The sequence below is a fragment of the Mustela lutreola genome, chromosome 6 (genome assembly GCF_030435805.1).
Source record: "Mustela lutreola isolate mMusLut2 chromosome 6, mMusLut2.pri, whole genome shotgun sequence".
NCBI lineage: Eukaryota > Metazoa > Chordata > Mammalia > Carnivora > Mustelidae > Mustela > Mustela lutreola.
This window is the reverse complement of record NC_081295.1, coordinates 103,754,515-103,771,268: the sequence shown is the minus strand read 5'-3', so window position 1 is coordinate 103,771,268 and position 16,754 is coordinate 103,754,515. Positions and strand designations below refer to the sequence as shown.

At 42.1% G+C, this 16,754-nt stretch overlaps 1 protein-coding gene across 1 annotated transcript; it reads right to left on the bottom strand.

Moving 5' to 3' along the window:
• Nucleotides 1–316: 316 nt before the first annotated feature.
• On the bottom strand, nucleotides 317–15,750 carry BAG2 (BAG cochaperone 2). The gene is made up of 3 exons (XM_059178334.1): nucleotides 15,203–15,750; nucleotides 3,621–3,730; nucleotides 317–1,506 (listed from the first exon to the last, which is right to left on the bottom strand). The coding sequence occupies exons 1-3, from the start codon at nucleotides 15,313–15,315 to the stop codon at nucleotides 1,094–1,096; spliced, it is 636 nt and encodes a 211-aa protein (XP_059034317.1). The 5' UTR covers nucleotides 15,316–15,750; the 3' UTR covers nucleotides 317–1,093.
• Nucleotides 15,751–16,754: the final 1,004 nt, after the last annotated feature.

Below are 16,754 nucleotides of genomic sequence, written 5' to 3'. Positions count from 1 at the left end.
TTATAGGAATAAGCAACAAATTGGAAACAACCTAAATGTCTAGCAAGGGGAGTGGGGAAGTAAATTATACAACTATACAGAATAGATGGGCGCCTGGGTGGCTCAGTGGGTTAAGCCGCTGCCTTCGGCTCAGGTCATGATCTCAGGGTCCTGGGATCGAGTCCCGCATCGGGCTCTCTGCTCGGCAGGGAGCCTGCTTCCTCCTCTCTCTCTCTGCCTGCCTCTCTGCCTACTTGTAATCTCTCTGTGTCAAATAAATAAATAAATAAATCTTTAAAAAAAAAAAAAAAAAAAAAAAAAACAACTATACAGAATAGAGGTTTTAAAGTTGACAAGTAGACTTTATAGCAGCATTTTAAAAAAAAGGCAAATTACAACATTGTATTTCCATAATGATTAAAAATTTAGAGAAATTATATATTTGGAAAAAGATGAAGTGGACATATAGTTGTTCACAGTGATAACATTAGATGTGAATTCTCTCACATTTTATGTCATGTTTTCATATATATCAAGAAATATATTCATATTATCAGATGCATAAATCTGAAATTCAAAATAATTTGATAACGATATCCAAAAAAAGTACTTTATGAAAAGGTTGATGTTGGGAAAGACTCTTATTTTGTGATTCCTTTCGTCCTTCTGAACACACTACTTAGCTAATAGTAGAGGTTAATAGTGGTTAAGTTTGCATGCTGCTTAAGGTCAAGAATTTCTAGTTAACCAAATGCCCCATGTGCCCAAGTGTCTCCTTGCCAGACAAAGCCCAGGAAAGAACAAGAATGCTTTTGGCCCTGGCTGAGCAGTTACTCTCTCCTATATAGTAAATATTCATCCACAGTACAGTAAAAAATATATATTATATATATTAGGTGCTAGAGCCTAATATAAGACAAGAATTCAATCTAAAAACTTCTAGAAAGATAATTAAAATATTTCTAGTTTTAATTGTGTTTTTCACAAAACTGATGACACTGGAGTATTTTCCTCATGTGAAACAACAATCGGTATCAAATGTTACAACTAACACAAAGAACTAATGTTTAATCATTTTCATGTCATTATTTGTGAGTGCTCCTCTGTTTCAAAACTAATTAAATTTGCCTTCTGCATTTTGTTGCAGAGTTTTGGAACCAGCTCCTTTGGAATGCTCTAACAGCTTGATGGCCTTGTCAGAGTTTTCAATATTTCTAAGCAGAGTCTCTAATCTTCTCTTAATTTTCTTCTGATCTTCAAGAGCACAGCCGATTACTATGGACTGAAACTTCTGGTCAACAGGCCCAGGTGGCACCTCGGAAGAACACGCACTGTATAGTGACATCAAGTGACTCTTGGCATTTCCCAGATCATCCAGAAACTTACTGACCACCTCATCAATGATCCTGGTGGCATGCTTTAGGGATTCTTGCTGCTGGGGGTTCCTAATTGTTTCTACTGAAACTTCAACGGTGAGGGTTCGTCCCATCAAACGGTTGGCCGTCAGATTTAATTCTTCTCTTTCTCCTAAACGTAGAAAGTTTGAAACAGCCATCAGTATAAGACATAAACTTACCAATGTTGAGAACACTAAAGGCACTTATTTGTGGCTAAAGCTATTTTCTGTAAGTGCCTTGGCTATGAAATTTTTAAAGGTAAAAGTCAAAATGATATCACATAAGATTAACTGATGAACCGTATTATATTACAGAGAGAGGTTGCAGAATACCTTTCCCTGAAGGTCTTTCTTCTTTTATTTATTTATTTATTTATTTTGAGAGAGAGAGAGAGAGAAAGAGAGAGGGAGAGGAGGGAATATGCACATCTTCATGCAGGTAGGGGAGGGGCAGAGGGAGAGAATCTCAAGCAGGCTTCATGTTCAGCCTGTGAGGCTGACATGGGGACTGATCTCACAACCCTGAGATCGTGACCTGAGCCAAAATCAAGAGTTGGATGCTTAACCGACTGAGCCACCTGGGACCCTTCCCTAAGTCTTTATGCATGGGATACCAGATGACTTCTCTAGTAGTCACATTTGAAAAAGTTTGGGCAGGTGTGCATGTGTAACTTGAATGGAGTTTAAGTCTTAACAGAGTGAATAGTGCACCTGACCAGGGTTTTGTGCTGCTTAGAGAAGACATCAGACATGATGTATGTCTCATAAGAAGGTGCATGTAGGGGAGGAAAAATAATTTCCCCTGTACCTTTCTGAGTTCTTGGTTGAGAAACCCTGTAATAAAAAGATTAACAAGAAGAAAACCAGAAGCTTACGGATGTGTGTATTTCACATATACATGGGAGATTTTCAAGGACCCTGAGATGGCCCACCTCCCTGAGACAGATGGCCCAAGCCACTACCTTTCTAAAAACCATGTTCATCTAAGGACTAAGACGTTGAGGAAGGCCCTCCCCTCCTGAGTGAGGTTACTGGGAAAAGCAGGATAAACCAGGGTTAAGGTTGTTTTGCAGATTCAGGAGGTGCCCTCTGCAGAGATAAGAGTTTCTTGGATTTACAGTCATCCTTCTCTTCCTGGTACACAGAGGGAGGCACATTTACAAATGGAAATATCCTTTATACATTTGAACTTCCCTTATAAAAGAATAACTTCTACTCTGTTTCCAGAGCTTCTCCTGCGTCTGCAGCTTCTCAAAAATAATCAGCTTGAAATAATTCTTATGCCAAAGAACCATACTTTGGGGTGGCATATTTTGCATGTGAATCAAATACAACGCCACAATTTTGGCTGAGCAAACTTAGCCATGATAGTGGAGAAACAGCTAGCCTCAGAATTAGGCACTGACTTCATCCTTGCCAGGGAAATTTAAGCAGACCAGTGGTTTAAGTCTTGGCCAGCACAGAGAGGCAATGTGGGAAAAGGGATCCACGTTTCATTATTTATATGAAAAAGTCAGCAACCTCCTCTTTGTCCTGGTTCTGTAACTCTCTTCCTAATTCATCACTCTTTGGCCAGGACGGTGAACAGACTGGCTAGATCTTGACCCTGCTGTGTATGTCTAAGAGTTCAGGGCCTGGAGTTAGACGAACGGCACACTCATGGCACCAGCCGCTGGCCCCTCAGCTTGTCTTGGGAGGCACCAGAGCAACCAGGTTGGCAAGAACACTGCCAGTGAGAGGAAACCACAAGTGCCCTGTTCCTCCACAGGCAGTCATGCTTTTAATATAGAAATGATAGCATGTTTTTATATTAATGGGGTTTTACTGGGCCCATAATTTCTTTCCTCTGCATTCTCTCTCCTTCCTCTCCTTAAATTACACCCCAAGCCCTCTCTTTTTGTCTTCTCTGCTTTTACAGCTTCTACCATCCAGTAACTTCTGAGGAACTGAAGTTAGGAATGTGAACCTGACATCAAAGGCATCGCCTTTTACTGCTTGGGACCACCTCTCCCAGAGCTTGGAGGCCTTTTTGACTATCTCCAACCATGCCCTTGAGGGAGGGGGCAGGCCAGAAGGTGCCCTTTGGGTAAGTGGCTCCTGTAATAAGCCGACAGCTGCAGCTGCTGTCCACGCTCATGGGAGATTCTGAAGCCAACTGTACAAATTCCTCAAGTTAAACGAAAATGGACCTAAACCCCATAAAGGAATGGAAAAGATGAGCTCCCCTCTGTGGAAATGCTCTCACCGTCGCTGATCTGCCTCATGTCCTGGCTATTTTGGATGCTGTGGATCATTTCCAGAAGAATTTCTTTCTCTTGCTCAACAGCAGTTGCTGCTTCTCTCAAAGCTTCCACCCTATATGAATTGGGAAAACAAAAGTTACCACATGGAAGTTTACTTTTCCTCATCTCATTTGCTCCAACAGTTTAAAGATCACTAGGAATACTTCCCCAAAATTCTTTATCCCTCTTTAAAATTAAAAAAAAAAATTCTGTTGTTTTATTTTATTTTTAAAAGATATTTATTTATTTATTTATTTATTTATTTGACAGGCAGAAAGGCAGGCAGGGGGGGAGGAGTAGGCTCCCCGCAGAGCAGAGAGCCCGATGTGGGGCTCGATCCTAGGACCTTGAGATCATGACCTGAGCTGAAGGCAGAGGCTTTAACCCACTGAGCCACCGAGGCGCCCCTCTGTTTTTTTTAAATCCCCCGACCCCACTCCCACCTTCCTCCCCACTCGTATGGCAATCATTCTATTCAGTGTTTCTCTATTTTGTATTTGTTCTTAACAATATATATATTTGCGTTTTCATCTATTTTCAATTTATATCTCATTGTTTCTTTCTTCACTCAACATTATTTTGTTAGGAACCATCCAGCTTCCTACCTAAAGATCTAATCAGTCACTTCTGATTACTGCATAGCCTTCCATGTACATCCACCTGATTTTACCTCTGCTCTCCCAGTGGAAACACTCACTTTGTCTCCTCATTTTTCATCACCACAAAAAACAAAACAAAACAAAACGCTTCAGCAAATACATGGACTTCAAAAAGAATCTCCTTGCAATAGACCCCAGGGCAGAAGTGCTAAGACACAACATAAGTGCACCCTCAATTTAACTCAGTGCTACCACGGCTTTCCAGAATGGCTAGACTAGACCATTGTCAGGAAGCAAGCAAGCATTCTTACCCTCCTCCTTCAAGTCCCCTTAGCTGGACTAAGAATCAAATTGATATGAGACAAATTAACAGGAGAAAACAAAATTTAATAGTGTACATACAGGGAATTCACATAGACATGGAAATTCCAAAGACAGGCAAAATGAGGTATATGTTATTTTAAATGAAGGAGAAGGGGGTACAGGTGAGGGTTACGGTTAGGGTTACATTTCACAGGGTGATAAGAGCAGATGTTTGGTAATTAGATGTTTGCCCCGCCACACAGATGAGCCACTCAGATAAAATTTATCTCTGCTTATAACCTTTATTCTGGGAAAGACCCCTAACTTAGATTCTTCTGTGTGGTTCAGGGCGGGGCGGAAATTTCTTGTGAGTCTGCAGGCTCTCAAGTGCCTTCAGCTCTAAATAACCTACACGGCAAAGGGCACATTCGGCGGCGGGGGGCGGGGGCGGGGGGGCGGCTATCCTGTGCTCCTTCGCAATATTCCCAGCAGCAAAGCACAGGAATCCCTGTGTCCTCACAGCCCGACCAACACTCAGCATTTTCCAACTTCCTATTTGTTGCCAGTCTACTAAAGTACACAGTGATATGTTCATACTTAATTTGCATTGTCTCTCGATACTAATAATTTTGGATGTCTCTTCGTATTTTTGTTAACCTGTTCATAGCCTTTGCCTGTTTTGTTTTCCCCTTCTCCAAACAGGGGTTATTGTCCTCTTGTTGGCTTGCGTACTCAAGGAATTAATCCCATGTTAGTTATAGACATTATAATCATCTTCTTCCATCCTATCAAATATGAATTTTGTTCAGGATATCCTTCACTGAATAGATAATCCTTATTTTGAAGTGATCAGATTAATCTTTACTTGGTTTTATTTTGCCTTACAGTTTATACTTTCGAAGTTTTACTTCAGGTTTTTCCCATCCTAGCTCATAGGTGTTTTCCTACCCTTCTTCCTATTAACTTTATTGCTTTACCCTCTCGTATTTATGTCTTACTCCCCGCTGAGTAAGGAGCCCAATGTGAAACTCCATCTCAGACCCTGGGATCATCACCCAAGCTGAAGGCAGACGCTTAACCTACTGCGCCACCCAGGTGTCCCTGATTCTTCTAGACTGATGATTGTATCATCTATACAAAATTAGAGCTTTAATCTCTTTCTTTGTATTATTGACTAAAGTCCGCTTTACTTTATTAAACAGAAGATCTTTTTCTTTTCCTGAATTTAAAGGAAACATCTCTGTAGGTTTTTGGTATAAAGCCCATATCAAACTACAGAAGCACAACTTTCCCTAATTCCCCGAAGTGTAAACACACATGCACTTACTACACATTCACATGATCATGCCCAGTCACTAAAGAAAAGTCTGTGGAATCAGGAGAGGAAGAGAAAAGAAAATCCTGTATATTTCCAAGTGCTTTGTTTTCAGGGCACTTCTTGTTATACATTACCCATATATAAGTTGCCAACTTTTGCAAAATGAACAGTGACAGACTTATTCTCAGTGTTGAGACGGCCGTAGAAACACGAGATCAGGGATGCCTGGGTGGCTCAGTTGGTTAAGCAGCTGCCTTCGGCTCAGGTCATGATCCCAGGGTCCTGGGATCGAGTCCCACATCGGACTCCTTGCTCGGCAGGGAGCCTGCTTCTCCCTCTGCCTCTGCCTGCCTCTTTGCCTGTGCTCGCTCGCTCTCTCTCCCTCTGTCTCTCACAAATAAATAAATAAAATCTTAAAAAAAAAAAAAAAAGAAAGAAACATGAGATCATGGAAGATCTAATCCTGACTGCTGCTCTAAGTGGGCACGGAAGGAGCAACTTTACTAATGTTTGAGCACATGTCCATTCCATTTAAGGCAACCCTATCCATCCCAACCACACATTTGCCTTTTCCCCAACAGCCATCCACCTGTTATACCCCAAAATAGTACTGAGAGTCCACAAAGTCATAGGGTCTCTCTGTTTATCAAGATACTAAATATATGTTGAACTCTGTGTTTATAAGAGCTAGTAAAAGCAAAGAGCTGGTAAGATTCTTGCATGACAAATGTGGCTGGAAAACACAATAAAAAAAATCTTTTTTTTTTTATATTTTATCTATTCATTTGACAGAAAGAGACACAGTGACCGAGAGAGAGAGAACATAAGCAGGGGGGAGTGGGGTTGAAGGAGAAGCAGACTCCCAGGTGAACAGGGAGCCTGACGTGGGGCTCTATCCCAGGACCCTGGAACCAAGACCCGAGCTGAAGGCAGACGCCTAATGACTGAGCCACCCAGAACAGTCTTCTGTAAAATAGCAAAAATTCAGCAGCAGGCCCACTTCCAGCACCATTCATTATGTGCTTATACAGTTTACATTCACAAACTCTCAGACAGATAAATTAGGGCCCAGTACAACTCAGAGAGAGACTGAGTTGGCACTAATATGAAACAAACCAGGACTCTAGTGTTTAAATGACAAAGATGAATCATGTGATTGGTAAATGAGAGGATGCTGAAAGAAGCGATGAATTTTTCAAGACTCATTAGAGTTTGTACTCAAATGTACAATGATAGAGAATCTAATATTATTCAAAAAAGGAAGGCTTCATTTACAACATGTTATACCACTAAGTTCAGGGAGTTGTTAACAAGAAAATGGCTTAAAAGGGGACACTCTAGGGAAAAAAATAAGTCTATCATAGAAGGAAGACATTTTGCCATTAAATGAGGCCAAATACAGAACTCATTAGATGGAAATTTTGAGTCTTGTGGGGTTTTTTTGTTTGTTTGTTTGTTTTGTTTTTGTTTTCCCCCAATACTAGAAATTGCCAGGGCATTTTCCCTGTGAAAAACAGATTTCATCTTTTATGGAACTTCTCATATACATTTTTATGTATACCTTTTTCATCTCATAGCAAAGATAAAATGCCATTCTTCAGAATGTAAAGATTTCAAAGGTTTGTTTTTTTGGCACCATTGACATTTGCTGTTACCTCTCGCTGAACCTAGATCTCTACTTAGTTTATTCAAGTAATATCTGTACTGTTTCTCAGCCACTGAGATCTTTAAATTCATCTCACATATAAATCTGTCTACAACCTTTCCATTTAGTTCTGGAAAATTGTTAACCATAGTATCTTCGAATATTTCCTGTCCTCCATTCTATTACTTTCTTCTGGAACTCTGGTTAGACAAGGTTGGACAACCTCACCTTAGCCTTCATGTTTTTTAACACCTCATTTGACAACAATTCTCTTGGCGGAGAAGGGTGGTTATGTTTTTACTAACTGATCCTAGAAGAGCTACATTTCCAAAATTGGTTAAGTACTTCTCCTCATAACAAGGCTGGCCTGAGTTGTACTCCTGGAAAACTCTCTGCCTGCAACTGCAATGAAGCCAGCTTAGACAAAAAGAAATTTTAGTCAGAAAATTCTTATGAGGGCAAAAGTGAAGTGTACACATTCTCAGCTAGTCTTCGGGTCTCCCACACCTCACAAGTCTCTGCAGCCAGCAATCAAAAGGACACACTGTTGGGGTGCCTCGGTGGCTCAATGGGATAAAGCCTCTGCCTTCAGCTCAGGTCATGATCCCAGTGTCCTGGGATCGAGGCCCACATCAAGCTCTTTGCTCAGAGGGAGCCTGCTCCCTCCTCTCTTTCTGCCTGCCTCTTTGTCTAGTTGTGATCTCTGTCAGTCAAATAAATAAATAAAATATTTAAAAAAAAAATAAGGACACATTGTTGAGAGAAGTAGAGGTCTGAGAGCAACTTCACCAGACTGAGGTACTGTGGATCAATCAGCTAACAGCAGGCAGTGAAGCTGTGATGACTTTTCCATCATGCTGTTCAAACTAACTTTGCCACTCACAGGCTGTGTAACCTTGAGCAGTTAAGTTCTCATTGCCTGCCTCAATTTCTCCACTTAGGAAAAAGGAAAAATGAAAGGGTGGTTTATGGGGCACCTGGGTGGCTCATTGGGTTAAAGCCTCTGCCTTCAGCTCGGGTCATGATCCCGGGGTCCTGGGATGGAGTCCTGCATCGGGCTCTCTGCTCAGCAGGGAGCCTGCTTCCTCCTCTCTCTCTCTGCCTGCCTCTCTGCCTACTTGTGATCTCCCTCTTGTCAATTAAATAAATAAAACCATTAAAAAAAAAAAAAAAGAAAGGGTGGTTTGTGATTGAAGGAAAGCAGGTTAAGAGTTCAACACAATGTGGTGCCTGGGTGGCTCAGTGGGGTAAGCCTCTGCCTTCGGCTCAGGTCATGATCTCAGAGTCCCAGGATCAAGCCCTGCAGGGGGTATCTCCCTCTCTGCCCTCTCTCCTCTCTGCCTACTTGTGATCTCTCTCTCTCTGTCAAATAAATAAATAAAATCTTTTTTAAAAAAAGAGTTTAACACAATGACTAACAGCACTGACTAAAACAATTATATTTATGAGTTGACACGTGTGGTGTGTCTACAATTGGTGCTGGCAAACAGCTTTGTGGTATTTATGACACACTTACCATTACAAACTCAGGCTTATAAATAATAAGAATTTGTACTTTCATAAAAAGGAACGGAACAGGCAAATGCTCCTATCATGAATTTATTCGGAAAAAAAAAATTCTTTCTTTTTTTCTTTTTTTAAAGTAGGCTCCACACCCAGTGTGGAACTTGAACTCATGACTCCAAGATGAACACCTAAGCTGAAATCAAGAGTCAGATGCTTAACCAACTGTTTTCAGGGGCCCCCAGAAACATAACTTCTTTTTTCTTTTTTAAGATTTTATTTATTTATTTGACAGAGATCACAAGCAGGCAGAGAAGCAGGCAGAGAGAGAGGAGGAAGCAGGCTCCCTGCTGAGCAGAGAGCTCGATGCGGGGCTCCATCCCAGAGCCCTGGGATCATGACCTGAACCGAAGGCAGAGGCTTTAACCCAATGAGCCACCAGGCGCCCCCCGAAAACATAACTTCTAAAACAAATTCTAAAAATCATAGTCCCACCTCATATTTAATATTTTTATACCCAAGAAACAAGAGTTGGTGAGGATGAGGAAAAAAAAAAGAACCCTCAATGCTCTTTGGTGGAAATGCAAACTGGTGTAGCCACTATGGAAAACAGTATGGAGCTTCCTAAAAAAATTAAAAATGGGGGCACCTGGATGGTTCAGTTGGTAGAGTGTGTAACACTTGATCTTGGGTTTGTGGGTTTAAGCCCCATGCTGGGTGTAGAGATTACTTAAAAATAAAATCTTTAAAATATTAAAAACTGAACTACCCTATAATACCCAAAGTATATAAAAACACAAATTAGAAAGGATATATGTACCTTTATGATTATTGCAGAATTATTATGGAAGCAGCCCAAGTGTCCATTGATACACAGAATATTATTCAGCCATAAAAAAGAATGAAATTTCACCATTTGCAACAACATGGATGGAGCTTGAGAGTATAAGGCTAAGCAACGTTAGTCAGTCAGAGAAAGATAAATTACATATGGTTTCACTCATATATGGCATTTTAAAGAAACAAAACAAATTGACAAAAATGGGGAGAGAAGAGACAAACCAAAAAACCAGACTTAATTATAGAGAATAAATGGGCAGTTACTAGAGGGGAGGAATGCAGGGGGATGGGTGAAATAGGTGAAGGGGATTAAGAATACACTTACTTTTTTTTTTTTTTAATTTTATTTGTAAGTGATCGCTACACCGAATATGGGGCTAGAACTTACAATCCCCACATCATGAGTCACATGCTCTGAGTCAGCCAGATACCCCAAGAACACACTTATCCTGATGAGCAATGAGTAATGTAGATAATTGCTGAATCACTATATTGTACACCTAAAACTAATATAACACCAGATGTTAACTATATCACCTAAAACTAATATAACACCAGATGTTAACTATATTGGAATTAAAATAAAGAATTAAAGTAAAAAAAAAATACTCTTGTGGGATTCCTGGGTGGCTTAACTCATTGACTGCCTGACTCTAGATTTTGGCTCAGGTCATGATCTCAGAGTCCTGGGATTGAGACCTATATCAGGCTCTGCACTCAGAGGGGAGTCTTCTAGTCTTCTTCAGGATTCTCTCTCTCTCTCTCTCCCCCTCTGCCCCTCCCTCTGTGCTTTCTCTTTCATAAATAAATAAATCTTTAAAAAAAATACTCTTGTATCTAAAGAATGTTACAACAATCACTTATATTCTAGGCAATATAAGATTTTTGAATAAGTTTTCCTAATCATCAGCAAAATATTAAAATGCATTCACCACTGAGACCCTTTAATATAAAAATGGAGCTGGTGTTTAATGGGACTGGTGTTAGGAGCTACTCATCACTACTGTGGCCTTAGGCAGGCCACGCAATCCCTCTGGACCTCAGTTCCTTCATTTCTGAAGAGATAACATACATGTGCCCTCCTCTACCTCAAAGGATTTTGTAAGGTTCAAATGACAATGTATATGAGAAATGGTCTTTTAAATTATAGGCTGTTGCTCAATATTAACTATGATGCTACTTGTTTTGTGACTCCTGAGACACTGGCACACCCTAAGAAACTTTAAGCAACAGGAAACTTTTGGCCAAATGATCCATGTCACTCCTGGCCCCAACCTTTCATTCCCTGGCTGCTGAGGAAGTCACAGCAGATGGCTGATAGCAGGGGGAAGGAGCTACAATATGACCAGTTTGGGGAAATTGGTGAACAATCTCCCAATCCTATCGACTTCTCCTCAGCCATCTTTCACAACCCATCTTCCAAACATCTTCATTACCATCCAGAGCCTTCTAAGAGCCACTCAGTACTTGGCACTCAGTAGGTGTTTGATATTGACTTAACTTGAGAACCAATTTATATGGAATTTTGGGGGCACCTGGCTGGCTCAGATGGTGGGAGCATGTGACTCTTGGGTTGTAAGTTTAAGCCCCATGTTGGCTGTAGAGATTACTCAAAACTAAAACCTTTAAAAAAATAAAGTAAATAAGTAAATAAATGGAATTTTCACATCTTCCAGTAAAATCATAATTCATCCATATATGATTCCTACATTTTGAAATACTATAAGCAAGAAGAGTTAGGTATCCCTGGGTAAAGAAAGATACAAATAGCTTTCTTGCCATGAGAAGAGTCATTTTAGGCCCCCAGCCATTTTGTGAAAGAATGAGAACAGTCACCACAAGGCCAGAAGACAGCCTCATCATATCCAGAAATGAAGATAGACTACTTGATACACTGTAGGTTTTAAACCGCTTTGAGCACTCAGATACCAGACCAACTGGAGCCAGAGAACTGATGATGCTGACCCTTCCCGGCCCTCATGACTCTGGCTTGGACTTAGTCACCCCAGTTCCATGCTGTATTCCCCACAGTGTAAGCATCTTCATGAATATGTATGCACCCTCAGTTAAAACTTCCCCATTTTTGTCATTCTGGGAGATGCTTCTTTGGGAATGATTTCCCATGTTCTCCTTTACTTGTTGCAAGTAAAACCCTTCCTTTTCCTATTCTTTGGTTTGGCTGTGTCTTTTGGCTTGATACCCATCAAGAGGCAAACCTTGGTAACAATAAGACACATCTAACTTTAAGAGAATACAGGTGTAATATATTAAGCAGTACAGCCAGTCTTCCTGGGTTCTAGGCTGGGGGATCTTAGACAAGTCATTTAACTTTCTATGCCTCAATTTCCCATTTGGAGAATGGAGGTGATAGTAACTTCCACAAAGGAATGGGGCATGGTGAAGAATCATTGCTCATTTAATCAATCAATGTTAGCATAATTTATAAATTATGGTAATGGTTAAAAAACTAATAGTAATAAGCAAGTGTCTTGAGCTACTGATGAATGCAAAAATCGGATATCATTTAGAATTGGTCAAAAAACTGGGAGAGAGGGGTGCCTGGATGGCTCAGTCAGTTAAGGGTCTGACTCTTGGTTTTGGTTCAGGTGATGGTCTTAATGTTGGGAGATTGAGCCCCATATGGGGTTCAGTGCTGAGTGGGCTTGAGGATCTTTCCCTTCCCTCTGACTCCCCCTCTGCTCCTCCTACTCCCACCCTCCCCCACTCCGCTTTCTCCCTCTCTCAAATAAAAATAAAATCTTAAAAAAACAAACAAAACTGGGAGAGAAAGGAATCACCTTTTTAGGAGGAAACAAGAAAGCAGATGAGGTGGAGTCAAGAAAGAGAAAAAGTATTAGAAACAAACGGAATTCCTTCAATGACATGCAGAATGCTGCCAAACATTTTAAAGTATTTAAAAATCACGTACACCAGGGGCGCCTGGGTGGCTCAGTGGATTAAAGCATCTGCCTTCGGCTCAGGTCATGATCCCAGGATTCTGGGATCGAGCCCCACATTGGGCTCTCTGCTTGGCAGGGAGGCTGCTTCCCCCTCTCTCTCTCTCTCTGCCTGCCTCTCTGCCTGCTTGTGATCTCTCTGTCAAATAAATAAAATATTTAAAAAAAATCACGTACACCAGTAGTTCATACTCTAGGTCATAAAGCACTTAACATAATTCTGTCTTCAGTTTCATATGGAAGGAGTTCTACCCCAGTTGACAAAATTAATATGGTTGGGGAACTACATGTAAACTTTTAAGTATTAAACTACAGTGTTTTATTCTACCTAAATCACTGCTTTAGTGGTCATCCTTAATATGAAATTAAACTATTAGAGCAAAATTACGTAGATGTTTCTTTTACAAATAAATCTTCTAGGCATGATGCTAGTTTTTAACAACGTGGTGCTCTGTGACGCTGCCCATCCATGTAGTTTCAAAGGAACTTTAACGGATCATCATTAGCATTTTTCTTTATTTTTACTACGTTCTAAAACACTTTTGATGGTATATCACTTTTTTTTTCAAAGGAAGGAACAAAGCTCACAGAAGTCTAAAATTACAAGAGAAGTCCTTAAAATCAGTAATTAGCACACTTTAATCAGTCTTTCCTCCTCAGCTCAAGGGTTAATTAAGCAACTTATAATTTAATCACTCATATACAGTAATCAATTCACTTCACGTTAATCAAACATTAGAATATACGAATACTCAAAACCAGAGGGTTTCTTTTTTTAAAGATTAGTACCTGACTGTCTTTGTACCTACCACACGTGAGGTGTTAATTCAAGTTTGAGAATGACTCAGCTTGAAGAAGGGAGGGGCACTGGCCTCCTCATTGCTTTCAGAAAAAAATCTTTCCTGACTAGCGGGGAGAGAGCCCCGAAATGGTTGAGAACACACCCTCAAAGTTCAAAATATCTGGGGAGATGTGTGACTTACTTGGAATGCTGCTACATAAAAAGAAATATTATTCGTCAGAGGGACACTACTGATCTTCAGTCTTGTTGCACTTTCTCTGGGGATTAATGCATCAAGCTCAACCATGGGGAAGAATTACTTTTCTCTTGTTCCATCTGTCTCATTCTGAGCAGAACCCTAGAATGTGGTTTTGGCTCAGGTTTCTCTATCATCCATGAAATCAGGGTGCCTGGCGAATTTCTCATCTTCTGACCCTTTTCTCAGGGTAATAATAATAATAAATGCCTCAACTGCTGAGATACGCTGTGGTTCTTTAGGCACTTTCCTGGCAAATAACTGTTTTGGTATATAAATTGAGGGAGATAAAGACACACATGCACTCTTTCTTAAAATTTTTGGCTTACATATTTCTTTGCTCACCCAGAACCTGGTGAAAACTGTTGGGGGGTGGGGGAAACCCGCTGTAGTTTCAGGGGGTTGTGGGGCCTTAGTAAGATTTTCATTTAAGGACATCTGCGCACAATCTACACAGTAACTTGGGTGATACATTTATAGGGAGTACATAAAAGTTTTCATACGCTGTTAAGGGAAACAAGTATTTCTAAAATTTACTATACACTATTTAAAAACTGCATAGAACCGTAACACTATATATTAAATAAAATCTTATCCAGGAAAGAGTGGGGGGGGGGGAAACCTGCCTATCTTACTTACGCTTTCAGGCCCGTGACTAGCACTTTCAAGAAGGTGTCTTCTATGGGAGGAGATGCACAGTAAATACTGAGAAACTAACGGAATGGGTTAATACAGCACGCCGGGTTTTAGGGGAAAATGGAAGCTGCAGGGTCTTATTCCACCAAGCACCCAGCCACCGTTCACGCCGCAGTCCCTCCATCTGTCCTACTCGTCCCTAATCCTTGCTCTCGGAGGAATCCTGGATTTATTTTTTGCTCTGCTGTTTTGAAGAAATTTACCACTCACCTCGAGGACCACTAAATTGCTGGCGCTCTTAAAAATGCCTACTAGGAAGACAGAGAGAGAGAGAGGAAAAAAAAAAAAAAAAACAAACCACCTCTGGGAAGACCACATTCTGGCACTCAGAAAATTCTAGAAGTTCTGCAGTCCCGGAGTGTCACAGTCTCTAACCTCAAATAACGTCACCGTAACTTTTGCCTTCTCTGATTTTTCTCCGCTCAGGTCTAGCTGTGAGAATGTGGCCACCAATAATACGCTCACAGGTTTTTGTTTAAGTCGAATGCGCTTTCTCTCGGTGGGAGAGGAAAATCCACCCACAGCCAGAAAAAACTGCACCGCCTCGGTGGAGAGGGAATCTCCGGCAAGCAACTTCCCCGGCTGCAGCCCCCGGGACCGCGCCGGGCCGGCCCGCCGCGCACGGCCTCCGCCCGCGAACCGCTCACCTGAGCTCCAGCTGGTCCAGGCTCTCCAGCAGGCGGCTGGAGCGGTCGGCCATGGAGGAGGAGCGGCAGAAGCGCCCTTCGTTGGCTTTCGCGTTGATCTTCGCCTGAGCCATCTGAGCCTCTTAGGCGGGGCAGCCAAGAGGTCACCGGCCTCTCCGGCGGCGGCGAGTGGAGAGTCCGGCGGCTGCAGGCGTCGCCGTCACCGCGCGGGGCGCCCGCCTCCCTCTGACGCCCGCGGAGGGCGGCCCGGGAGGACGCGCCGACACCGCCGCCGCCGCCGCCGCGTGGCCAAACAAGGGCAGGCGCGCCGCCCGCCAGGCTCGGGGCTACGGTGCCTGGCAGGGAGCAGCTGCGGCTGCGGCAGGGAGCTTGCTGGCTGCTGGGCCTCGCATCCCGATGGGCCGCCAGGGGCCCCCGGGCCAGAGGAGAAAAGCCCGGCGGCCTCCGAGGTACCTGGAGGGGTGGGCGCGGGAAGGTGAGGACCTAATGTGATCGCTGGACCTTTCTAGCGATCAACCCAGTGCCCAGCGGAGACCATCTACCACCCCCTGCCCCCCCTCCCTCGAGCAGAACAGCCCCTACCCCTGTGAGCCCTCAACTCTGCAGCCTGAATGTAGCCAGCTCCCCATACACGAAGGTACCTAACGGTAGGCTGTGGTTATTTATTTTTTTAATTTAATTTAAGTTTTTAATTTGGGAGAGAGATCACAAGTAGGCAGACAGGCAGGCAGAGAGAGAGGGGGAACAGAGCAGAGAGCCCGATGCGGGACTCGATCTCAGGTCCCGGAGATCATGACCTGAGCAGAAGGCAGAGGCTTTAACCCACTGAGCCACCCAGGTGCCCCGGTAGGCTGTGGTTATTACTTAGTGACAACTTCACTTATTTTCTCCCACTGCCCATAATCCACGGCAAAACCAAAGGCATTAAAAAATCTGTTGATGGGGGAGAAAAGATTCCTTTATGGCACAGATTACATTCAAGTACAGCTCCTTGCAGTCTGTACTTGCCTGATCCTGTCTTGTTGCCAGCCCCTTTCCTGAGGTGGAAATAATGAAAGCCTGGACACCACCACTGAAGCCTATATGGGAAGGAAAGCTATCCTTTCTCTTTCACACCCAATTTATTTAAATCTCCTGTTAATTAAAAAACATGCGGCAAGTCTCTAGGGCAGATAATATAAAGGTCAGTAAAAGCGGTACAGGATTGGGAGTACAGATTTAGGTACTTAGAAACTTGTGCTTTGCTCTCATGCCATTATAGCCATGCGCCTCATAGTACAGGGATGAGAATGTACAGGGCACATAAAATGACAGATAATAACAGTTTAAAGCTGAATCATAACCTTTAATCTGAGATCAAAGCCATTTAAATACTTGAACAGAGATGAGTTTGGATTCCAGTTCCCTCTGAACTTAATCTACATACTAATAAACTATTTTTGTAGGGGATTATTCGACCTCATTAAATACATTTTGTCGTCATCACTACACAGACATGGAATCCAAAGACATGTGAATGGTTTGAAAGTCTATCATGTAATTTTAGAATCAT

Excerpts from the sequence above, each read along its gene's own strand:
- BAG2 (XM_059178334.1), bottom strand. The coding sequence starts at position 15,315 with ATGGCTCAGGCGAAGATCAACGCGAAAGCCAACGAAGGGCGCTTCTGC. Across the intron at positions 3,731-15,202 it reads CTGGACCAGCTGGAGCTCAG|GGTGGAAGCTTTGAGAGAAG; the intron begins GTGAGCGGTTCG and ends CAATTCATATAG. Across the intron at positions 1,507-3,620 it reads CATGAGGCAGATCAGCGACG|GAGAAAGAGAAGAATTAAAT; the intron begins GTGAGAGCATTT and ends TTCTACGTTTAG.